The 25951-nt window shown below is 44.6% G+C and overlaps 2 protein-coding genes across 3 annotated transcripts in view; both read left to right on the forward strand.

Moving 5' to 3' along the window:
• Positions 1-1048: 1048 nt before the first annotated feature.
• LOC147006560 (uncharacterized) lies at positions 1049-25878 on the forward strand. The gene is made up of 5 exons (XM_085868567.1): positions 1049-1071; positions 1610-1715; positions 10222-10421; positions 10667-10804; positions 23466-25878. The coding sequence occupies exons 3-5, from the start codon at positions 10286-10288 to the stop codon at positions 24491-24493; spliced, it is 1302 nt and encodes a 433-aa protein (XP_085724693.1). The 5' UTR covers positions 1049-1071; positions 1610-1715; positions 10222-10285; the 3' UTR covers positions 24494-25878.
• The window catches only part of LOC147006561 (uncharacterized), a 79394-nt gene continuing 55052 nt past the window's right edge, over positions 1610-25951 (forward strand). Inside the window, exon 1 of one of the 2 annotated variants that reach the window (XM_085868562.1) lies at positions 1610-1715. In XM_085868562.1, coding sequence (XP_085724688.1) covers positions 1707-1715 — 9 coding nt within the window. In that variant the 5' untranslated portion in view covers positions 1610-1706. Of the gene's footprint in view, positions 1716-10672; positions 10805-25951 lie in introns of those variants that run through there. The other variant, XM_085868561.1, reaches the window with a different exon arrangement.

The raw sequence follows: 25951 nt of genomic DNA on the forward strand, positions 1-25951 counted from the left end.
TACAGTTTCTCGGTGCCTGAGCGTTTCGGGGGAGGGATGCTCCGTGGTGCGGCACCCGACAAAAGTTGTTTAGTTCGGTCCACAGCCGCACGAGTGGTGAAGAGCGGAGTCCAAGGCCGAGAATGGAGCAGTAGACAGGACCAGGTAAGAGGCTTGGTCGAGGTCGTGTCGGCGGGGACCAGTGCAGTAGGCGGGTCGTCGAGGCGAGACCCAGGCAGAGCCAAGCCGCAGGAACACTTTCACAACACCTTCAATTCTCCACTTTCCGACCGACTTCTCACGCCTTCGACCTTCTTTCAACCAACTCCCACCGACTTCTTCCTTTCGATCCACAACAAACGACTTCTTCCTTTCAATCTACCAACAACCACCCACGCCGCACGTGTCTGGGTTTCGGAAGGTAGATGATGGCGTAGCTTCCATAGCGAACGTCTGGGTTTTGCCTCAGAAAACGAGACCGGAAACAGCGGGTTGACGGTGGTACACTATGGCCAGCGAAACGAGGGGAGCAAGCGAGATGAATTTACCTCAGCAGTGAAAAGAGGAAGAGTGGAATGGAAGGGAAAAATGATTTGATAACCTAACTAATCTCCCATCGCAACACACCCCACTCTTCTTCCCACTAGACAAAAGGTAGGGACCTAACCACGGATATTCATGGAATAATTGACTCAGGACAACTATCTGTTGTATTTATACGGTTCCGAGAACCGTAACAATATATATTGTTACAAATTTGGAAACCTATCACACACAACATTCAGGTCCTGTCGCTCAGTTATATTGGTAAGTATGTGTTTTATAGATAGTTTCCTTTCCCTTGTCTCATGGGTGATTAAATGTAAATGCGCTGTGAGTTACTGTGATAGGGTTTTTCTTTTATTTTTACACCTTCCCTTCGCTCTGACCGGCGCCATTGTTCTTCGTGCGTTGAACCACGAACGTGGGCGAGGATTCGCATCACCTCAGCTCGAGACTGCCCAAGATGAGAGGAGTGGCCAAAAATTGACACCTCCAACACTCCTCCAGCCGAAGAAGCTGCATAAAGCAACCCAAGAAGGCCTACCCAAGGTAAGCAGCTTGCTGTTTCAAACCCTTCCCAGAGTTCCTCCACAGCTATAAAGATGTTCACACATAGTAGTGGACGCAGTGACACACTGCTCTGACGCATGCTCCCATACCTCACCTGGTAGCCATATTGTGTTTCGGATCAGCTTATTTTAATGAAATGTTCCCAGAGGTTGTCGATCATATATTTTATGTTTCACATTGATCAGTTGAGTGGTTTCAGAAAAAGGTATTTTTAAAGGTGTTCTTGCGATTGAATATGGCTGCCATACCACATGACTGATGACATTGTTAACAAATAATGTTTTCCGTGGGAAATCGATCACAAATTGAAAGCTTCGCATTCGATCAGTTCAGCGGTTTGAGAGAAGATTGTTGAAGGTTTTCCTGTTATCCAAAACGGTGGCCAAACTCGATCAAAATCCAAGTACTTTTTGTGACCCTTCAACCTCATGATGATGTGCTGATATTTGAAGGAGGCATGGCATGAACAAACTTGAGTTACCCCACACCAAAGATAATTTTCGCCTTGTTTGGTCAGAATCCCATCAGCATTTTCAGAGAAGAAGTTGCTGTTTGCGGACGGATGGATGGGATGACGGACGGACGAGGAGCCGTCCCATAAGCTCACCTCAGTCATGTTCCAGGTGAGCAAAAAATGACAGCAAAATGGATCAGGAATTTAAATGTTTTAATGATAACACCCAATACAAAGTGGAAAAGCATTTTTATATAAACTTAATGGAAAACTTTAACATTAATTGGATGAAACATTTTAACTTTGCTCTCTTTGTCCTGCCACTCTTCCCTCATCTTTTGCAATCCCAATAAAATAAGCTGCAAAAGATAATTCTCCAATTGCCATAGAAAACGGTTGGAATGCAAAGACAGCCACAGTGTTCCATGAAACAGATTTACAAGATTTATGAGAAGCAAGTGGAGGTGCTCAAGTTCGAGTCTCTTTTCCCACATTTAATTTTAAATTAACCAACAACCAACAAGGCAAATATGAAGACCAAGAATCTTTCCAAAGAAGTCAAACATAAAGTGGTGGAGAAGCACCGTTCAGGAGAGGGTTATAAGAAGATTTCAAAATCACTCATTGTCCCTTCGAGTACGGTGAATCCATCGTTAAGAAGTGGGAAGACGTAACATACCACCGAGACCCCACCCAGATCAGGTCGCCCATCCAAACTCAGCAGCCGGGCAAGCAGGAAACTGTAAATCGGGATGGTTCAGGATGTCACTGTAAATCCAACAACGACTTTGAAAGATTTGCAAGGTTCTACTGTATGTCCAAGACGGGCGTCAGTGTTTATCCATCAACAATATCCTGTTCCCTTCACAAAGCTGGCCTCGATGGACAGGTGGCAAGAAAGAAACTATCACTGAAAAAGACGCATCAAAAAGCTCGTACGGAGTTTGCGAAAAAGCATCTGCATGACACTGCAGGCAAGTGGAGAATCGTTTTGTGGTGAGAGGAGACAAAATTGAACTTTTTGGTCGAAATTCAAAGCGTTGTGTCTGGTGTAAGCCGAACACCGCACATCACCCAGATTACACCATCCCTACTGTCAAGCACGGTGGTGGCAGCATCATGTTACGGGGTTGCTTTTCATCAGCAGGGACAGGGAAGCTTGTCAGGATGGAAGGGACAATGGACGGTGCAAAGTACAGGAGAATCCTTGATGAAAACCTGCTTGAGTCGGTCATTAATCTGAATCTAGGTGGGACGATGATTCGAAGCACAAAGATAAAAAAAAATAACACTGGAGTGGCTGAATAAGAAGAAAATGAACGTTCTTGAGTGGCCCGGTCAAAGTCCTGACTTGAACAAAATTTAACATTTGCGGCGAGACTTGAAGATTGCAGTCCATCGACGATCCCCCATCAAACTTGGCGGAGCTCGAGAAATTTCCACGTGAAGAATGGGCAATGATTTCACCATCTCACTGAGCAAAGCTGGTGGAGACCTCCCCAAAAAGACTCGGATCCGGATTCGGATCTTCACCAAAATCTAATCAATTCGTCCTTGTCACGTACCAAACCCGTCCACCGAGTTTCGTCCGAATCCGTCCACAATTTGTTGAGATGTTGTGCTCAATACCGATTTTGGCCCCATCTCTCAATGGTGAAGAATCAATGAAAAAAATTCTCGAATCCAGATCCGTATCTTCACAAAAATCGATTAAAATCCTTGGTGCACACCCAGCCTGTCCACCAAGTTTCATCCGAATCTGTACATAACATTTTGAGATGTCAAGCTCACAGACAGCTTGACAAACACAGGTGAAAACGAAACCTCCGTCCACATTCAGTGGACGGAGGTGAAGTCGAGTCAGACAAGGTAAAAATATTATTTCACTCCTCTTTGCGCGTGGACGACCGGGTCCAATTCAGAGCCAAGGTAATGCTAAACTGCAGGTTTGGTTTTCGATTAACGTTCCAAATTGTGTTCAAAATACAAGGTTCGATTGAAATTCAAGTTCTTCCTCGATCATAAACTGACGTACTGTATATAGACAGACGGAAAGACAGAAGGGAACCAATCTGTGAACACAACTTTTCGCTTCGCGTTCACGTGGTAGCTCCGACTCCAAAAGTAAAAGCACAACGAGCAAGGTAAGTAATTTTGGTGCTTTACCTCGCCGACTTGCGCCCACACCTTGCTCAACCCACACCCCCTTGTCAGAGCCCGCCTGAGCCTCCCCACGCACCCCCCGCCTTGACCGTGTCCCCATCATCCCGATGCTGTTTCTCAATCATTTAAAAGGCTCAAAAAAAATATCCACATCACCTGAACAAACTCCCTCTTCCAGGTATTTACACAAATCATTCACAACGTTCCCTTTCTGAAAAAAAACTTGAATGTTTGGACGTTTCCACCGGCGGCGTCCGAAAACAGCTTTCGCAGCTTCTCTTCGCCAACCGTCGGCCTGAATGACACATTTCAGATGGGAAGTCAGGATGGATACAATATTTTTAGTTTTGTGTGGTGTTTGTGAACTGTTGTGTTACGTCATTAATAACAGACGTAACTAGAACTGCCACTTTACAATGCCAGCAGTGATTTCCGGGTACCAAGACGTCCCGCTTTGATGGGACACTCCACCCTGACCCATGACGTTATTTTTATTAAAATTAATTTGGAATGGGAGTAAAATTAATTCAATTAAAATCAAATGGAAGACAAAATAGGTACAGTCCTGCATTGTCGTCATCTGAAGGAACCCGAACAAGGTAAAAGCAAAGATGAAGTCATCAAGAGGACCCTGGATAGGATTCACATTTCAGCTGATACTCCTCTACCCTCAAACACATCTAGGCACAGCCAAGTGAGCCATATTCAAAAAATAAAATAAATAATAAAAAATAACCCTGATCAAAAAAGAAAATAAACCAATGTCACCCGCAGGGTGACCCGTATCTTGCCAAAAGGTGACCACGTGTGACTTCTTTAAGGTCACACTGAGGTGAACAGAGCTGCTGTCCACCAGGAGCGACTCCTTGAGGAATATCTGCCTACGAGAGATTCCGATGAGAATCGTTCTACAGAGTAACCATGAAAAATATGCTTTTGCCTCATGACGTCACCAAATGACGTCATAATATCTCAAGCTTGACATCTATCTATAATTCCAGTAATCTGTTTGTGTGTGTGTGTGTGTGTGTGTGTGTGTGTGTGTGTGTGTGTGTGTGTGTGTGTGTGTGTGTGTGTCTGTGTGTGTGTGTGACCGCTGTTTCTCGACAACCTCTGGTCCGATCGAATTGAAACTTGCCAGGTATATTGCTGGGGACCTGAGGATGTGCCTTTTCAAGGTTTGATATTAATTCGACCAGTGCTTCCCAAGTTATGGCCATTTATTTACCAAACCAATGGCAAGACACGTTGTTGCGTTGGCGTGGCCGATGGGGAAGGGAAGCACAGCCGCGTTCCCCATTACGGGTTACAACGTACGGGCTTCCGGAGAGTGATGACTTCGTGTCTTCTAATAATTTCTCGATTTCTTCTGCACATTTATAGATAAACACAATGCCCCAAGTTATGATCGTTTTCCTATTAGACGGTGCATAAATTTGGGGAACATCAGAGTTAGCTGGTATGCTCCGAAGCAGGAAGTAAATTATTTTTTGCACGTTTTTTTTCTCCTCTTTCCTCTTCTCTTTGTGTTTTTCCTTGCGATGACATTGGGAAAAGGCAAAATACGTTGGCGCTAATTGAATAATTGGCCATTAAGAATAAATTGCGAATAATCGTAACTGCCATATGCGAACTTCCGGACAGTGAGGACTTCACTTCCGGAGAGTGACGATTACTGTATTCTTTCTCGATTCTTTCTTTCTCGATTTCTGTACTTTCTCGATTTCTTTCTCGATTTTCTTAAACCCAATACCCCAATCCAGTCAGCGACGATTACTGTATTCTTTCTCGATTTTTTTCTTGATTTATCAACTTACTGTATTCTTTCTTTCTCGATTTCTGTACTTTCTCGATTTTATTAAACACAATGCCCCAATCCAATCGTAGTTTACGAGAGCGAAGGAACGGCCTGTGTGGTTGTTGTTTCTGGCACACGGTTTGAAATTTGTTTTTTTTTTGTTTGCACCTACGGGCACACACCTACGGGCGCGCACCTACGGGCATGCACTAGTCTATCTATAATTCCAGCAATCTGTGTGTGTGTGTGTCTGTGTGCGTGTGTGTGTGTGACCGCTGTTTCTCGACAACCTCTGGTCCGATCTAATTGAAACTTGCCAGGTATATTGCTGGGGACCTGAGGATGTGCCTTTTCAAGGTTTGATATTAATCGGACAAGTGCTTCCCAAGTTATGGCCATTTATTTACCAAACCAATGGGAAGACACGTTGTTGCGTGGGCGTGGCCGATGGGGAAGGGAAGCACAGCCACGTTCCCCATTACGGGTTACAACGTACGGGCTTCCGGAGAGTGATGACTTCGTGTATTCTAATAATTTCTCGATTTCTTATGCGCATTTATAGATAAACACAATGGCCCAAGTTATGATCGTTTTCATATTAGACGGTGTATAAATTTCGGGAACATCAGAGTGCTGGTATGCTCCGAACCAGGAAGTAAATTTTTTCTCTCTCTTCTCTTCTCTTTTTGTTTTCCCTTGCCACGACATTGCGAAAAGGTAAAATACGTTGGCGCTAATTGAATAATTGGGTATTAAAAATAAATTTCGAATAATCGTAACTGCGAATAATATCGAACTTCCGGGTCACGCATGTACGGGCACATGAGAGCGAAGAAACGGCCTGTGTTGTTTATTTATTTATTATTATTATTTTATTTTATTTTATTTTATTTATTGTTTTTTTTACGGGCACGTACTAGTATCTAGAAAGCACTCATCGAGGAGTTCAATTTGAGGTACTACACGATATGGTTCCTAAAACTTGAAAATTTGACCTTGGGGTCAAATATGTTTGACCTGAGGCGCTAACCATGAAGGTCAAGGCCAATCACCACCAAAAATTAATCAGCTAAGCGCCAGACCATGAACTATATTCCCATGAAGTTTGAAGACGATCCGATCAAAATTACTCAAAAAATAAGGGTTTCGTCAACTCCCCTGATTTGCGACAGTGACCTTGACCTTTGATCTTGACCTTCAAAATTTTATGCGCTGAAAGGGACCTCTATAGGCTTCTGATATGCGAAGTTACAAAAATTTCCAATGATAACTGTGCTCTGCAGAATTTTTTATACGTGATTACAGACAAACAAAAAAATAATAATAATAAAAACATACAAGCTGACTCATATATCTTGCAAAAACTTCGTTTTGGCAAGATAATAAACTCGAGGGTCAGGGTCAGGTGTTCAATCAAAGTGGGACGTTTTGGTAGTTATAAAGTCATCACTGCCAGCTTAGTCATCAGTCATGACTTATAAAGTCATCGCGGCACCACACAACACAAGTCCTGGCGAGGGTTGCAATATCTGATCGGTTTTTCTTGTTCTGTTTTTCAACAATCATCTCAGTTCATCTTGCTGGTTCATCTGCCGGTACCTGTGCGGGAGGACGAAAGTCCGAGTCTTCAGGTCCTTGGTACTTCCAGTCTTGCTCTATGGATGCGAGACTTGGACTCTGACCAAGGATCTGAGACGGAGACTTAATTCCTTGTTATCAATAATTAATTAATTAATTATTATTAATTCCTTAATTAATTCCTTAATTCCAAAATCCTGGTCGGATTTTGTGTCCAACGAGCGGTTGCTGAGAGAGACTCGGATGAGATTTGTTGCCTGCATGGTCCGTGAGCGTCAGTTGCGGCTGTATGGACATGTGGCTCGTTTTCCTGACGCTGATCCTGCTCACCAGATTCTCTCAGCAAGGGAGTCTCATGAGTGGAGGAGGCCAGTGGGCCGACCACGTGCCTCGTGGTTGCAGCAGGTTGACCATCATCTCAAGGAGATGGGGATGGGCCTGGCATCTGCCTGGGGGATGGCCAGACGGAGGCCCCTGGAGTACCGGCGGAAAGTGGACGCAGCGACGCGCTGTTCTGGCACATGCTCCCATACCTGACCTGACCTGAGAACTTCTTTTGTGTGGTGTTTGTGTAGTTTTGTGTGGTGTTTGTTTACTGGTGTGTTATGTGTGAATTAGAGAAATAATTAGAACTGCCACTTTATAACTGCTGGTAGTGATGACCGGGTACCATGACGTCCTGCTTTGATTGGACACCTGACTCTGACCCATGACATTTTTTTTTATTATTTCTCAATTGAATTTAGAATGGGATTGAAATAAATTAAATTCAAGTCAAATGAAAGACCAAATGGGGACAGTCCTGACAGTCATTCGAAGGAACCAGTACAAGGAAAAAACAAAGATGAAGTCATCAGGAGGAAACTGGATAGGATTCCCATTTCAGTTGTGACTCCTCAACCCTCAAACCCATCCAGGAACAGCCAAGTGATCCTCATTCAAAAAAAAAGAAAAAAAAAGAACACAGATCAAAAAATTAAATAACTATGACGGCCCGACCATGTGTCGGATCAAGTTGAAATTTACAACATGTATTCCCCATCACGACTCGATCGTCATTGTGAAGTTTCATGTCGATTAATTCAGTGTTTCCAGGGAAAACATTATTTAATATTTTTCTTCAATCCAATATGTTTGCCAAACCATGTGACCTATCAATTATTCCTCAACAAACTTGTACGCCCAAGGCTTGGGGAACATTTGTGTGACGTTTCCCCTCGATCATTCTGTCGAACTGTTCTGCACAAGAAGATTTTTTTAGGGGTTTTCGGGTAAATCCAATATGGCTGGCAAAACGTGACCCACAACGTCATGTGTGTGAACGTTTTGTTCCGAATGGGTAGGCGGTCGTATGTGTAAAAGTTTCGCCTCAATCTATTCAACCATTTCAGAGATTTTGAAGTTTGTTTGCTTTTGAAATAATATGGCTGCTGAATCACGTGACCGATAGCGTCATCTTTTTTTTTTCTGTGGACCATTTTAGCCCGAGATGACCCTCAAAAATGTTCATCCTGGTCAGATAAAGCATTCGACATATGCAATTATGACAGCATAATTAAGCCACCTTTGACATCATTTTAAAATAATGAATTATTTCCCATGGGAGTGCTTCACATGTGCCAAGTTTCAATTTTTTCCTTGGTGCAGTTTGCAGAGATGCAGAGGTCCAAAGTTTTTCCTTTTTAGCAGCGTCTCACGTAGCGAACGCTGCTCATGGAGAGCTTGGCGTTGTTGTTGTTGTTGTTGTTGTTGTTGTTGTTCTTCTTCTTCTTCTTCTTCTTCTTCTTCTTCTTCTTCTTGTGAAGACAAAACCTTAACCTCTAGGACTCGGCTCTTGTTTATACAAGATCCGGATCTCCTTAAATACTAAGCACATGTACACATCCTCGCATTGACGGTGCCTTTTGAGAGTGTCTATCATGAACTTTTAAATATATTCGGACATTTGCTTTAAAGTTTCGAAAAGTTCACGTTACTATTTCAAGATTATTCCATTTATCGTATTGTAATTTCGTAAATACACGATTTATTTCGTAAATACACTATATATCGTAAATACACTATATATCATAAATACGTAAATACATTATGACGGGTCTCGCTATTGGCTTAATCAAGGTACGTGACGAAATATCGGAAGTTGTTGTTTTTTATTTTATTTTATTTTTTTAGCCGACAAAACCTTAAGGGCGCTGCTCTTGGACACATTTGTCCTTGTTTCCAACATGGCTGCCACACCACTATGACGTCATAATTATCATTAAAACATTCTACGCGAGTAGTTGCTCCTGTGGTGAAAACTTTGTCTCAATCTGACAAGTGGTTGCGGAGAAAACAGAGAAAATTAGCTGGGACGGGTGTACTTTCGGACAGACGGACAATCCGAAAACATAATGCCATCGGAGACTTCGTCAGCGGAGACGGAACAAGTACGTGGGTCAGTGTTTTACCGGAGAAGATTTATTATTGGAAGAAATTCGTTGGAACCTCATTAAAACGAGTTTAGTTAATTTTGATTCCGTCTCTCCAACAGTTGCTCGTCACGTATGGAAAGGACATTCCAGGCACCCACCTGAAGGGACAGCCTCAGGTTAACCCAAGGAGACCGTCGTCTGGTGTACGAAACCTGAGCACCACTCCAACACACACGTGACCGTAATCTGATCCGGGAAGGTTACCCCGTGGTTTTCCTCCTGTCATCATGAATGGGGGTCCCGAAGGGTCCTGAATTAACTTTTTCCTCAAAACTTGATGGAATCAATCGGAACTTGCACAGACACAATGTCGGGGTTCCCTCATTAATCCCTGAAAGTTTCAGCTTCCTTGGTCAAATCCTCCCGGAGGAGGAGATGATAAATACTCACCTACATACCCACATACCCATATATAACTCCGTTATTGAGGGAAGATTGTCGATAAATACAAAAACAGAAAATAAAGAACGTTGATTCGTGTCGAGGAAATGATCACCGACGAACTCGAACTCGATTTTCCACTTTCACAACACAATCTGAAATACAAACAATCCGTTAAAACGAAACGTTCAATCTTTGCATTTATTTTAAATCATGGACACGTGATGTGGCGGGAACCAATCAGACACCGCGATCTCCCTGTTCGCTTTTTCCCCAAACAGCTCGCGCTCTTCACTCGGTTACCACAGCGTACCGTCCTTCACCCAACACGACGTGCGGTCCACCATGACCCGAGATCTCAGAGCGAACACCCCGGGATCCACGAGCGGCTCCGATGGAGGATACGTGGTCGGTCCGGGAGGTTCTCCGGAAGACCGCGGGTCCATGGTCGGTTCACTCGAGGACAAGGAGTCCAGACCCGGTACGTGACGTTCATTTCTTACCGATAACTTGTGTTTTCCGTACTGATCCGTGCTGTGTACTAACACAGGAACTCATTGATTTAGTGAATGTCACGATGTCTGGAGCGGAGCCGGAATTGAATTGTGAATGGAAATCCCATCCATGACATGTTACCCTCCCTCTTGTACATGTATGACATCATTTTTTACCTCATCACTTCATACATCATTCGATTCCTCTTTGATCTCGTTTACAACAAATCAGATGAAGATTTACTTGTGATTATGGGCCTCTGCACCGGCATACAATGGCCTGTTCTTGAGGGCTTCAGTGGCATCTTTAACGTCGTCAACGAATCACTGGATGAGAAGACAAGAGACTTACCTTTCCTTTCAGAGGAAGGTATGCTCACTGATGCAACACCTAAATAATTTTTATATTTAGTATTTATAAATAATGCAACAATAAACACCTTCTCTGTGCATCACCAAGCTTGGAGTTTCGAGCTCGTCATGTAACAACCTTATTTAAGGCCAAATTATGTTCAATATTATATTTAAAGATGTGAATAGTGAACTTGGTTTGCCACCAAACCTGTTTGGAAAGCAGAGTTGGTGAGAGTTTACCAGGAAACTAATTAATTCTGCTCGATGGATTGAAGTCACAAGTTCATGGTCAAAGTTTGACGCAAAATAATTTTTCACGAAATTTTGACCTGAAGCTGTGACCTCGACCTTTGACCTGCTGCAATAACTGTTATGAAACCATTGTCACGGGATAGGTGTGTTTGTACCGACTCTGTTTATCTGTTTTGGTAAAATATCATAAAAGTATTCCTGGTGTTAGTTTAATGGTTTGGGTGGTGGACTTGGTTTACTTGGGTCCTGAGTTCAAATCCCACTTGGCTGATGAACTTAAACCAGGTGGGGTTGACTCAGCTTATCATCCTTCTGAGGTTCGCAAAGTGATATCAGCTTGCTGGGATGATTGATCAGTTTGAGTATCCTGTATCAGAGTGGTTACCTGTCCAGGATTGTGTCCAATAACCCAGGTAACTGCTGTCGCAGCACTGATGCTCTCTCTCTCTCTCTCTGCAGAGTGTGGTCTTCATGGATGGATCATAAAGGACACGTTTAACATTAGCCATCACTGAGGGTCAGGGACTTGAACTCTCATGAGCACCTGACTAATTAAATAATTTACAGTTAATAATTACTTCTTTTAATTGAGGAAAGTGTGAAAATGTAATATATAAAGCTTAATTCATGTTTGTTTACTTGTTTACTAGCAAATACTACCTGTCGCTTCGCTGATGGGAATATTCAAGAGAAGAGGGGGAGGAGGGATGGGAAGGATAGAGGAGAGGAGGGAGGTGAGAGGGGAAGAGTGAGAGAGGAGGGAAGGGAAGGATATAGGAGTAAGAGGGGTAGGAGAGAGAGGGATAGGGTGAGGAGAGAGAGAGGCAGAGAGAGAAGGCAGAAGGGAGGGGAGGGGGAGAAGTGTGGAGGGGGAAAGGAGGGGGGATCCAGGCAGATGTGACGCCGAGTTTAACACCCATCCGGGAGACAACACACACATTTATGAATCACCCTGCCTGTGAAACACCGGGATGACAGTTTATAGCTGGGTCGGGATTCAAACCCAGGAGTGACAGCTGAGAGAGAGAGTATGCGTACCTCTTGGCTATCCTGCCGTGATCTGGAAATTTCTTGCTGTTGAGGGATGGGGAAGTGGTCAAGGGGATGGGAAGGCAGCATGAGGGGGAGGAGTGGGTGCGGCATCAGGTCAGGTCAGGTATGGGAGCATGTGCCAGAACAGCGCGTCGCTGCGTCCACTTTCCGCCGGTACTCCAGGGGCCTCCGTCTGGCCTCCTCCCAGGCAGATGCCAGGCCCATCCCCATCTCCTTGAGATGATGGTCAACCTGCTGCAACCACGAGGCACGTGGTCGGCCCATTGGCCTCCTCCACTCACGAGATTCCCTCGCTGAGAGAATCTGGTGAGCAGGATCAGCGTCAGCAAAACGAGCCACATGTCCATACAGCCGCAACTGACGCTCACGGACCATGCAGGTAACAAATCTCATCTGAGTCTCTCTCAGCAACCGCTCATTGGACACAAAATCTGACCAGCGATAGCCAAGGATTCTCCGAAGAGACCTGGTACCAAAGGAATTAAGTCTCCGTCGCAGATCATTGGTCAGAGTCCAAGTCTCGCATCCATAGAGCAAGATTGGAAGCACCAAGGACCTGAAGACTCGGACTTTCGTCCTCCCGCACAGGTACCGGCAGCGCCACACCCCATGATCCAGTGAATCCATGACTCCCCAGGCCCGACCCAGACGTCTATTGACCAGCGTGGACTCACAGCCAGCAGAAACATGAATATCACTGCCAAGGTAAGTGAATCTCTCCACGACCTCAACATCCTCACCACAAACAGACACAGACAGGACAGCAGCATCCAAGATGTGATTGAAAGCCTGGATCTTAGTTTTGACCCAAGAAACCCGTAATCCCAGCGGCTCCGACGCCTCATTCAGTACCTCGAGGGTCCCCAAAAGGATATCTAAAGTCTCCGCAAAGATGACTGCATCATCTGCAAAGTCAAGGTCCGAGATCTTGACATTCCCAAATGACGCACCGCAACTTGATCTCTCCGACATCCTCCCTAGAATCCAGTCCATACAAGTGCTGAAAAGTGTGGGGGCAAGTACACATCCCTGACGAACTCCAGTAACAACTGGAAATAAGTCAGAGATGGTACCACCACACTTAAAAGCACTTTCAGTACCAGAGTAGAGTTCAGACATCAGATCGATCAGTTTTGGTGGCACCCCATGAAGACCAAGAATCCTCCAGAGGGCATCCCGATTCACTGAATCGAAAGCTTTACAGAGATCAACATAGGCTGCAAGCAGCCCCTGCCGAAACTCTCGTCTGCGTTTGGTGAGGACACGAACAGCAAGGATACGGTCAATCGTTGACCTCTTTGGTGTAAAGCCTGACTGCTCTGGACGCTGGTGCTCAAGCAGATGGTGGCGAACCCTATCAAGAATTATCCGAGCAAAGACCTTGTCCGGCACTGAGAGCAGCGTCACCCCTCGGTAGTTGTTGCAGTCTTGGCGATCACCCTTCCCTTTCCAGATAGGGACAACAAGGCCCCTCTTCCAGTCAGTTGGGATGATGCCTGTGTTCCAGGCAGAGCACAAAACTGCATGCAACGACACGAGTGCAGCATTTCCACCAGCCTTGAGAAGTTCAGCATGGATGCCACAGATCCCTGGAGCTTTGCCCCGTTTCAACCGGTTCATCGCAGCCCGTGTTTCCACAAGCGAAGGTGGACCACAATTGATTGGAGGGTCAGCAACAGGGATTGTAACACCATTGACGTCCAACTCGACAGCTGGTGGATCAGCCTGGTACAACCGCTCAAAGTAACCGGCCCAGCGGGTCTTCACTTCAGACTCCTCTGTTAAGAGCCTACCACTCTCTGCTCGAACTGTAGTGCTCCGAGGGATGGGCTTGGATGAACGCAATGCGCGAATTCCCCTGTAAGCGGGACGAGAATCACCTGTCCACAGGTGATGCTCTACCCCCTCACAGATTCCTCGCACATAGGCCTCCTTGTCCACCCTCAGTGCACGTACAGTTTTACGCCTCGGCTCCCTGAACAGCTCAGCTCTGCCATTCAGCCTGGCCCTGCGACTCTGGTCAATGGTATCCAGTGTCCCTTGAGAGACAAAATTCTTCTTTGCCCTGCGGTGAGTTCCAAGACATCCACCGGCAACATCAAGGACGGTGGTCTTGAAGGTAATCCATAACTCTTCAGGACCCCCCAAAGCACCCAGACACCCCAATGTCCACTCAGCCTGTTCGCAAACTCCTCAGCTACTCTCTCATCCTTTAGCTTGCCAACATCCAGCCTCGGCTGGATAGTACCATTCTCCAGGATTTAAAGTGCAGCTTTGGAGTTGCTACAACAAGCCGGTGGTCAGTATTGAGGAACTGAGCACTCCGGTGGACCCTGCAGTTCTGGATCATCCTCCAGCGACCATCAACGCGGACATGGTCAATCTCCTTTGCTGCACCGCCAGCCATGGAATACCAAGTCCAGCGATGAGCTTGTGGGCGCTGAAACCATGAACCAGCCACCCTAAGTCAATGACTTCTTGCAAAGTCAAGGAACTTAGTGCTATTCTAATTCATAGTTCCTGACTCATGGGGACCAACACATGTCTCATCACCATCCCCATCAGTTCCAGTCGATGCATTGAAATCCCCCAAGACGAGAAGTGTATCTCTTCTGGAGCACTGATCAACCACAGACTCCAGCGTGGCGTAGAATGTGTCCTTCACGGTGAGGTCACTCGCCTCAGTCGGAGCATAAACAGAGACCAGGGAAATGACACCGGAGTGACGAATCCTTAATCTCATAATACGCTCGTTGACCGGTGTTACCTCAATTGTCATTGGGTCAGCTTATTGGACACAGCTACAGCAACTCCCTGGGTATGGTAACCATCAGAGCGACCAGACCAATAGAAGGTGTAACCACCCACCATTATCTCGCCGCAATCCGGTCTCCGAACCTCAGAGAGTGCTGCAATACCGATGTCCAAACGCTTGAGCTCAGATGATAACAGAGACAGGTGATCATCCTCTCTTAGGGATAGGACATTCCAGGCACCCACCCGAAGGGACCGCCTCAGGTTAACCCAAGGAGACCGCCGTCTGGTGGACGACACCTCAGCACCACTCCGACACACTCTCCCGCAATCTGACCCACGGATGTTACCCCGTGGTTTCCCTCCTATCATCAAAGATTTGGGGTCCCAAAAGCTTTGCCCCAATCCCGTCATCCGGTGAGCTGTCCTGCGAAGGGAAGCTGCACAGGAGGTACTCCCACGGAGTGGGTTTTCAGATTTTTTTGCGTTTTTGTGATTTGCGGAATGAAGGATTTTACGGTGGTTGGAGTGCAAATCCTGCCACCAACCTCCTAATAAAAAAGTAACCCAACTGCAGGAGGACGTCCGCAGACACAGTTGGGCACGAGACATGGATGGCCGCTGGCTCACAAGGAGCTCCTCCGCCCTTTGACAGGTTTTGTTTTTCATCCTGCTGGGTGTCCATATCCAAACACCCTCCTCACCAGAAAACCTGGTGGGGGAGACGGTTTAGTCGCCGACAACCCGACCATGGAACAGGTTTGTGCAGGTTAACATGGAACCTGCAGCAGGTCACAGATCTGACCTGACCTGAGTGGAATCGTGAGGGGGGAAGGCAGCACGAGGGAAGGGGAATGATTCATTTCACTCATTTCAAGCGGAGGTTCAAACCAAACAAACAACAATGAGCTTCGCAGCGAAGTGGAAGTGATTTTTGCTCACGCCATATGCAGATGTTAGCAGTAAGGATGGTTAATAAAGATGATGTTTCCTGACTTCCAAGCGGAGGGAAGATGACCCTGGGAAAATGAGAGAGTGAATGGAGCAGAATGTTTGTAAATACAACGTGCCGTCGTTTGATTAAAACCTTCAAGGAAGCAATGGGTACTTCTACTTCGACGCACATGAAGCGAAAGGTGGAGTTAAGCAGTTTGTTCACTTTGTCTGTCCTTTAGTCTGTCGACAAACATCAGTTTATGTAGTTTATCTTACAAACCTGTAGTTTATCAGTACTTTGGCGATGAATCCGTCCCGATCTCACATGCACGGAGAGGAAGAAGATTATCATTTTAATCTGCCTGCAAAATTGAAACAAAATTGAAAACCATTCCAAACAGGAAACTTACTGTTTTTAAGGATGTTATAAAGGACACAAACGACAGTGTTCCGTCTCCACCTCGAGGCACCAAAGCGGGTGCACCAGTTACCCACCCGGACGATGTCACGGCAGAAAGAAAATAAAGACACCAATGTGCCTTTTGTGATGTTTTATGGGTGAAACCTACAATGCCTTCATCAAGTATTCACACCCCTCGACTTTTTCACATTTTGTTGTGTTACAGCCTGACTTCAAAATGGATTAAATTTAAATGTTTTGTGAAAAATGAAAACTGAAAAGCTGAAATGTCTTTCGTCAATGCGTATTCAACCCTCCAAGTCAATACTTTGCTGTGTTGCAGTGTTGCTTTGGCTGTATACTTGGGGTAATTGTCCCGTTGGAACGTAAATCTTCATTGCAGTCGAAGGTCTTTTGCACTCTCAAGAAGGTTCTCCTCAAGGTGGAGGAGATTGGGACCATACTCTGTGCAGAGCGTTGGTGCTGCTTAAGCAGTCTCCTTGGCTATTGGGCACAATCCTGGACGGGTCGCCACTCCGACAGGAAACCAGGATGCTGGCACTCACTTTGCTGGCCTCGGAAGGATGACAGGCCGAGTTAACCCCACCTGGTATTAATTCAACAGCTGAGTGGGATTTGAACTCGGGATCCACGGATCCAAAGTCCGGGACCCAAACCATGAAGCCAACATCAGACAGCCAACTCCTCAAGGATTTGCTTGTATTTGGCTCCATTAATTGTTCCCTCTATCCTTGCAAGTCTTCCAGTCCCTGCCGTTGAAAAGCATCCCCATCGCATGATGCCGCCGCCACCATGCCTCACGGTAGGGATGGTTTTGGATGGGTGATGAGCTGTGCTCAGTTGATGCCAGATGTGGTGCTTTGCATTCAGACCAGAGTTCCATTTTCGTCTCATCAGACCACAGAATGTTTTGCTTCTTGCTCTCAAAGTCTTTCACGTGACTTTTTACAAACTCAAGATCTGCTGTCATGTGCCTTTTTCTCAGGAGTGGCTTCCGTCTCGCCATTCTACCAGAAAGCCTTGATTTTTGAAGTGGTGCAGAGACTTTTGTCCTTCCGATAGGTTCTCCCATCTCAGTAAAATAACTTTGTAGTTCTGTCAGAGTGTTCGTTGGGTTCTTCTTTACCTCCCTGACAAAGGTCCTTCTTGTCCGGTTGCTCAGTTTGTTCGGACGGCCAACTCTAGGAAGATTCTGGGAAGTTCATATTCCTTCCATTTCCTGATGATGTTGCTCACTGTGCTCTTGGGACGTTTCAACACTAGAAATTGATTTCATTCCCTTCCCCAGATCTCTGCCTTCTCACAATTTTATCTCAGAGTTATACGCATAGTTCCTTCGACTTCATGGAAGAGTTTCTGCTCTGTCCTGCACTGTCAAATGTGGGACCTCATCAAGAAAGGTGTGTTTCTTTTTCGAAATCATGTCCATTCATTTGAATTGGCCACAGGTGGACTCCAATCAAGTTTTTTTGTTCACATTGTCGAGGCTCGTATGAGAGCGAACACACAATGCACAACTAAGAAAAACCCAAAACTAAGGGGGCAGGAGAGGGAAAGACAAAACAATGGGGAACAGAGACATGAGGAGATCTGTTGGTAGGGTGAGGGATGGGGCGGGGAACACGGGGTATACAAGATGGACACTACAGGGACTTTCAGGAAGGAAAGCAGGGAATTTGAAGGAAGAAAGCAGGGAATTTGAAGGAGGTAGGTTTGGGCTGCATTAACGGGGGTAGAAAAGATCGTGGTTTTGGATGGGGGAAGATAAGAGGTGGTGGTGAACAGCTGTTTTGAAAACCTGGAGGAAAGAGTGGGATTGAAGAGAGTGTGGAAGTTTGTTCCAAAGGCGGGAAAAAGAGGAATGAAAGAGTGAAGGTGAGCAGTGAGTCTTGGTTTTGGCAGTTTTTGCATAAGTGGGTTGTTTGCGGACCTTGAGCACCCTGCGGAAATATGGGGGGGGATACATCGTAATTCAAATGGGGCGGCGAGACCGAAGAGGGGACGGTAGAAGACAGAAAGACCACTGACCTGCCTGTGTGAGAGAATGAGAGGCCCAGATACTCAGCCTCACCGCGGGAGATGCCAATGATCCTAAATGCCTTGGTTTCCACAGCGTGAAGCCGAGAAAGGTGAGAGGCGGGAGCACCCGCCCAGAGAGGAGAGCAGTACTCCATCAGGCTGCAGATGATAACTTTGCATGTGGTCAGGAGCTCAGGTGTGCCGAGGAAGGACTTTGTACGACGGAGGATGCCCAGTCGACGACTGGCTTTGGAGGCCAGTTTGGAAATGTGGCTTTCCCTGGAAAGATTATGGCAGATAGTGAGACACAGAAGCTTGAGTGAAAGGACTTCTTCAAGGTGATTGTTGAGGAAGTAGATGGGGGGGGTCCAGACGGTCCTTTTGGAGAGACATAGTGAGAGTGTGAGATTTGTCAGGATTGAAAGACGTGTTCCACATGTTGGACCAGTTTGTGATTTTTATCGAGATCTGCAGAGAGTGAAGAAGCTGCTGCTTGCCGGTCTGAGGGATGACAGATGGTACGGCAGAGGATGGAGTCATCAGCAAAGAGACAAAGAGGATTTTCCAGAGTCGGTGAGATTCATTGATGAAAACCAGAAAAAGAACAGGGCCCAGAACGCTACCTTGAATAACTCCTGCCTGGACATGAAGAGGGGATGACAGAACTCCATTTAGGGCCACATGTTGACTGCAACAGGAGAGGAAGTGGAGCGAGATTTCTGGCTGTTATTAGAGAACCACAGAACATTGACAAGCACGTGGTCAGATGAACCAATTTGAGCGGAGGAAGAACAACAGATATTTTCAGGGAAATTGGTCGAAATCAGATCCAGAAGAGATGGAGGCCCATTGGTTGAGATCCCGGTCGGGAACTTGACCGATTGAGTCAGTCCCAATGAGTCGCAGAAGTCTTTTGCTGAAGTATCATGGCAGGTGACGGAGGTACCCACACCCAACCAACTGTCATGATGGCAGTTGAAGTTACCACATATGAGGAAGAGAGTTGGGATGAGAGGATAGAAGTTGGTTCATGTTTTCGGAGAGTGAGGTGTGAATGGAGTCATCACTGTTTGGTGGACGGAACAACCCACATACATGCATGAGGTGGGAGTGGAGGGAAGCCGTAGTCAGAAGTATTCCTGGGGGGTGTGGAGGAGGGCAGTGCATGGAGAGTGAGAAATCGAGTCTTTGATGAAGAGAGCAACTCCTCCACCAGAACGAGGCTCATGTCTGTCATACCGAAGGAGGGATTAACCAGGGAGAGAAACGAGGGAGAAAGTAGTGGAGACATCTCAAGGATAATCAAAGGAATTTGGATGCCCTGAGCTCAATTTGGAATGCCAGAGAAAAGGGGTTGAATACTTAGTGTTGCAAGACATTTCAGGTTTTTTTGTTAAAATTTCCAAAAACATGTTTTCAATTTGTCATTATGGGGTATTTTGTGTAGATCAGTGACGACAATATAATTGTGTCGATCAGAGTCGTTAACTCACGACTCTCAAGTTGACAACTTATCTCAGGTAACCAGTTTGTAAAATATACCACAGCAGGTTATTCAGAGGTGAAAGGTTGGCTGTGACGATGTTCAAAAGATTTTGTCCAGTGGGTGCACATCGGATGAATCCGACAGGCCAATTGTGTCGCAAAAGTCCTCAGAGGGTGAAAGCTTTGTAACACCCCAACATGGAGAACAACCCCAGTCCACAGATCAAGCTGTCTCAGAGGGAGGTTGAATTGCGGTTCTCCAAGCAATGAAGGACAATACGTGACTGGAAGCATGTGAGGAGAGAGTGGAGGAACGGGCAGGCTGCCTTTTCGATAATGCCAGCAATGAGATGCCTCCTTTGAAGGCATCTTCAAGACAACAGCAGGGAAGGACATTTGACGAGTAGACCGACCAGTAGATAAGAGCAACATACAGTGGGATGAAGTTGGTTCTTTGTCGTCAGGGAATGTGGTCACTGAAGTATCACTCAGCACTCCGTGGACTCCAGATTCCTCCTTCACTGTTTGAGTAAGTTTTAAAATTAATTTTGTCACATGAAATTCAGAGAATGTGCCTTTCTTGCACCACATTAAATTGAGCAGTTCAGGAGACAGCCTTTCTCTCCTTTTCCTCCTCCGTTTCATCTCCTACATTATTACTCTCTCTTGTCTCCTGACCCAAACTATCAGTATTTCATATTTTCCTCACTGTCGGTGCCTCTTACAATAAGAGTTGTTTATTGTTGCCAAGGCCAATGCAGCTGCTGTCAGTGTCTCTTATCTCGTTTTGTTACCATTGCTGAGTCCGCTTTGGCAGCGTTGTCGGTGTCTCCTCGTGTGGTGGTCATTGCTCTGGCCAGTTCATTCCTTGGTTGGTGTTATTGTGACCCAACCAGACTTTCAACAGCTAAAACAGCTGGGTCAGGAAAAGCTTTAAATCATCCATGTATCGTAGGTGTGTCACCTTTCCTGTTTCTTTGGATGTTCTTCTATTGGTTGTTAGGGTGTATCCAGTCCATGTTTGTTGATGAGGTTACTCAGTGGGTCCAGAGCCAGATAAAACAAGAGGGGGGAAAGACTGCCTCCCTGGAAGATCCCATGCCATATCTTCACATCTGGTATTTCGATATTTCCTTCTGAGTGCTGTACTATCAACGTTGTTTTCCAGAGTTCCATTGCTTTCGCAATCAGTTTGATTACTTTGGGATTGATTTTGTATATTTACATGCATTTTATCATCCATGAATGTGGAAGACTTTCAAAAGCTTCCTTTTCGTCCATTCAGGCAGTGGACAATTTGGTTCTTCACATTTTGAAATTTTCAAGTACGGCCTTGTTCAGTCGTGGGTGGTGGCCCTTTTGTTTTACGTCTCAACCTCCTTGTTGGGTTTGGTGATGGAACATCATTTCTGTCATGATTCCTGTTGGAAGTTTGTATGTTGTCAGTCGACATGTAATGAGCCGGTATTTGTGAGGAAGTTTGGTTTCTTCAGATATTTATCTGAGAAATGTGTTTTCCTTCCACAAACCACTCATGCTCTTCCATTTCCTTTTGGATCAGTTGTTTGAATGTCCTGGTGTCGTGATTGTGGAGAGGGTCAAGTTGTTTCAACCAGTAGTTTGGAATTCCATCTGGGCCTGGATTTTATAGTTTGGTGGCATTTTTTGGAGTTGTTTTTAATTATTAATTTCTTCATCAAGACTCACTGGGGACATTTGCTCCACCTGCATGGTGCTTCTTTTGAAAGTCCACAATACATTTTGCTTCATTTTATGTTCCTTTCGATCTCCAACAATTCCTATCCAGAATGTTTCCCCGTCTTTTCTTTTTCAGGGGGAGTTGACACATTCTGCTTTTGTTTCCCGAATTCGTTGAAGAATCTCTTCGGGTGACTCTCAAACATGTGGTTTTGTTTTCTCCAGTTGTTTGCTTCCTCATATGGTGGTGTATTTTATTATCTTGCCAAAACGAAGTTTTTGCAAGATATGTAAGTCAGCTTGTATGTTTTTTTTTTTTGTTTGTAATCACGTATAAAAAATTCTTCAGAGCACAGTTATCATTGGAAATTTTTGCAACTTCGCATATCAGAGGCCTATAGAGGTCCCTTTAAGCGCACAAAATTTTGAAGGTCAAAGGTCAAGGTCACTTTGTCACAAATCAGGGGAGTCGACGAAACCCTTATTTTTTGAGTAATTTTGATCGGATCGTCTTCAAACTTCATGGGAATATAGTTCATGGTCTGGCACTCAGCTGATTAATTTTCGGTGGCGATTGGCCTTGACCTTCATATGTTTTTTTATTTATTTTTAATTTTTTTATTTTTTGGTATGTAATCACGTATAAATCACTCTGCAGAGCACAGTTATCATTGGACATTTTTGTAACTTCGCATATCAGAGGCCTATAGAGGTCCCTTTCAGCACATAAAATTTTGAAGGTCAAGGTCACTTTGTCGCAAATCAGGGGAGTCGACGAAACCCTTATTTTTTGAGTAATTTTGATCGGATCGTCTTCAAACTTCATGGGAATATAGTTCATGGTCTGGCGCTCAGCTGATTAATTTTTGGTGGCGATTGGCCTTGACCTTCATGGTTAGCGCCTGAGGTCAAACATATTTGACCCCAAGGTCAAATTTTCAAGTTTTCGGAACCATATCGTGTAGAACCTCAAATTGAACACCTCGATGAGTGCTTTCTAGATATGTCAAGCTTGAGACATTATGACGTCATTTGGTGACGTTATGAGGCAAACGCATATTTTTCATGGTTACTCTGTAGAACGATTCTCATCGGAATCTCTCGGAGGCAGATATTCCTCAAGGAGTCGCTCCTGGTGGATAGCAGCTCTGTTCACCTCAGTGTTACCTTAAAGAAGTCACACGTGGTCACCTTTTGGCAAGATACGGGTCACCCTGAGGGTGACATTGGTTTATTTATTTATTTATTTTTTATCTTTCTTGCTATCATTTCAACATTGAGTTTGTTTTCAACTCCCAAGCACTCGAGGTCTTTGTCTCCAATTTTATATTTGCTTTTACGTTTTGAATTCTCTTTTTTAGTTTTGGGTTTCTCTTTTCTTTCCTGAACTGTTGTATTTGTCCAATGTGTTCGGTTTGTCTGTGTGCGTTTGTGTCTGTCTGTCTGTGTCCACGTCTTCATATTTTCACGTTAATAATTGTTTTCGTTTGTCCGATTGATGCAAAATTTTTAACAAAGGAGGAACTCCCGATGGAGAATGTTTTTATTGTTTACATTGCCGTCATATGTCACATGATATGGCAGCAATATTGAATTACAGAGAACATTTGTGTATAATTTTCTTTGAAACCACTCAACGAAAATAATTGAAACTTTGCATGTGTTGTCAACTCCCCATGCGATGATTATGATCAGTAATAATGATGACGTCATCAGTGAAGTCTTATGCCAGCCATGATTGGTTTAATTGAAGTCCTTCTGAAAAATCCGAAACTTCATTTATCTGATCTTTGATCAGACGTGACTGAGTAATTAATTTTTTGACGTTCATAACCCATTCTAAGAAACAATGTGATATAATAGGGTGCATGGATGGTACGAGCATGTGGGCCATGATAGCAGTGGGCCATGATAGTAGTGGCCATAATAGTGGGGAATTCAGTTAATAATGGTAATTTTGTTCAGAATGAACATGCAAGGTGAGACTATGTGTTCTACAAGTGCTGCTCAAGTTGTAAAAGTGATTTATTGATGTTTTTGCTCCATTCTTAATTTGCAGAGAAAAAATTTGAAACGTCTTCACGTGTCAACTGTTCCTTGTCATTGGACAGAGAAGTTTCTTTCGACCATCACCTAACAGAGACTTTTTGTCAGGATGTTGACAAGTTGAGGGGTGTGTCTACAAACAACAACAACTGCATCAGGTGGATCAATGTCTTGCAACAGGAGAGCCAAAGAAGTGAGAAGACAAACAATTTTGCTGTTACAAACAAAGTCTTCACCTCCTCATCGTGTTTAAAAGGATGTGTTGAAATATGCACAGGTGAGACGTCATACAGGTGCACTGTGTGTCAGAAGGCATTTGATTCTTCTTCATATCTGTTGACACATCAAGCGTTGCACACCGGTGAGAAATCCTACAACTGTCAACAATGCCGGAAGGCCTTTTATTCGTCATCAAAATTATTTCGTCATCAAAAAACACATTCAGCGGAGAAACCCCACAAGTGTTTTGTTTGCAACAAAGCATTTAATCAGTCATCACACTTACATGAGCACCAGATATTGCACACCGGAGAGAAACCCTTCAATTGTTCTGTGTGTAACAAAGCGTTCAATCATATGTCTAACTTTCATAAACATCAAAGAATACACACCGGAGAGAAACCCTACAAGTGTTCTGTGTGCAACAAGGCCTTCATTAATCCATCAACTCTGTCAGTACATCAAAGAATACACACTGGAGAGAAATCTTACAATTGTTCTGTGTGTCACAAAGCGTTCAATCATTTATCAATCTTAAGTGAACATCAGAGAATACACACCGGCAAGAAACCCTTCAATTGTTCTGTGTGCAACAAAGCGTTCAATCAATCATCACACTTACATAGACATCAAAGAATACACACCGGAGAGAAACCCTTCAACTGTTCTGTGTGCAACAAAGCGTTTAATCATCCATCATCTGTGTCAAGACACCAAAGAATACACACCGGAGAGAAACCCTTCAACTGTTCTGTGTGCAACAAGTCCTTCACTCGTTCATCATCTGTTTCTCGACATCAAACAATACATCAAAGCAAATAATTTCCAGGAACAGGTGTGAGTATATGATGCCACACATGGGATGGAAATAACAGCAAATCCAGCGCCATCGATTACAAAGAAGAGAAATGAAAAATACAAAAAGATACATCAACAAATATACACCAACAACTGGAAGAACGACAAAAGAGCAGGAAGATTGTGAAAAATCTGGAAGAGTTGGGAAAAGACAAAGAAGGCACTTTCCAGTGGTTTGGAAGACATCATGTGAACTGGGATGGAGAACGAGTCAGAGTACAGTGTCTGTAGAAAGTCTACACCCCCTTTCAAAATTTTCACCTTTTGATGCCTTATAACCTGGAAATAAATCCATTAAATCAGACTTTGTACACCTTTATTTTCACATCGTAACCCACAACTTCCAAGTGAAAAACAAATTATACAAGTTTCAAAAAATTGATTAAAAACACAAAACTAGAATATCTTTGTGGGATAAGTGTCCACCCCTCCCCCCCATTATAACGGCAATTGTAAACGAGCTCAGGTGTAACCAATCACCTTCAAAATCACACACCAAGTTAAATGACCTGCACCTGTTTAAATTGTTGTGATTCTGATGATTTCAGAATAAAATCAGCCGTTCCTGTGGGTATCCAGTGCTGGGTCGTGCATTTTATAGCAAATGCTCAACCATGAACACCGAGGAGCTTTCGAAAGACCTCCGGGATAAAGTTGTGGAAAGACACAGATCAGAGGATGGGTGTAAAAACATGTAAAAGGCCTTGAATATCCTATAGAGCACAGTCAAGACAGTCATTTTGCAGAAATGGAAAGCGCATGGTACCACCAAGACCCTGCCGAGATCAGACCATCCTTCCAAACTGGATGACCAAGCAAGGAGACTGATCAGAGGCCACCAAGAGGCCAATGGCAACATTGAAAGAGCTGCAGGCCTTCATGGCAAGGACCGATCACTGGTTTGCATGTGACAAAAATATCTCAAGCACTTCACAAGTCTGGGCTCTCCGGTCAGGTGGCAAGAAGGAAGCCATTACACCAAAAAGCCCACCTTGAGTCCTGTTTGAGGTGCACAAAGAAACATTCCAGACATTCTGAAGCCATGTGGAAAAAAGTTTTGTGGTCTGATGGAACTTCATGGAAAAATGCAAAACGCTGCATTTGGTGCATACCCAACAAAGCACATCAGCCAAAGGACACCATACCGACTGTGAAGCCTGGTGGTGGCAGCATCATGTTATGGGGATGTTTCTCATCATCAGGGACTGATGCACTTTTTATTTGTGTTTTTGCATACCAAGTCTAGGCTTGTGTAAGAGCTCACACAAAGAAACATGTCACAAGGCAGGAGACAAGAAGAGAGGGAGAGGGAAGCACAAAATAGTGAGGGAAAAAGACAAGAGGATATCTGTGGAAGAGAGAGGGATGGGAATGGGAAAACAAGACGGATCTACAGGGATTTTCAGGAAGGAAAACAAGGAA

Source organism: Eptatretus burgeri, unplaced genomic scaffold (genome assembly GCF_056783735.1).
Source record: "Eptatretus burgeri isolate ZD-2024b unplaced genomic scaffold, Ebu_testis_v1 Ebu_testis_scaffold_3165, whole genome shotgun sequence".
Taxonomy (NCBI): Eukaryota; Metazoa; Chordata; class Myxini; order Myxiniformes; family Myxinidae; genus Eptatretus; species Eptatretus burgeri.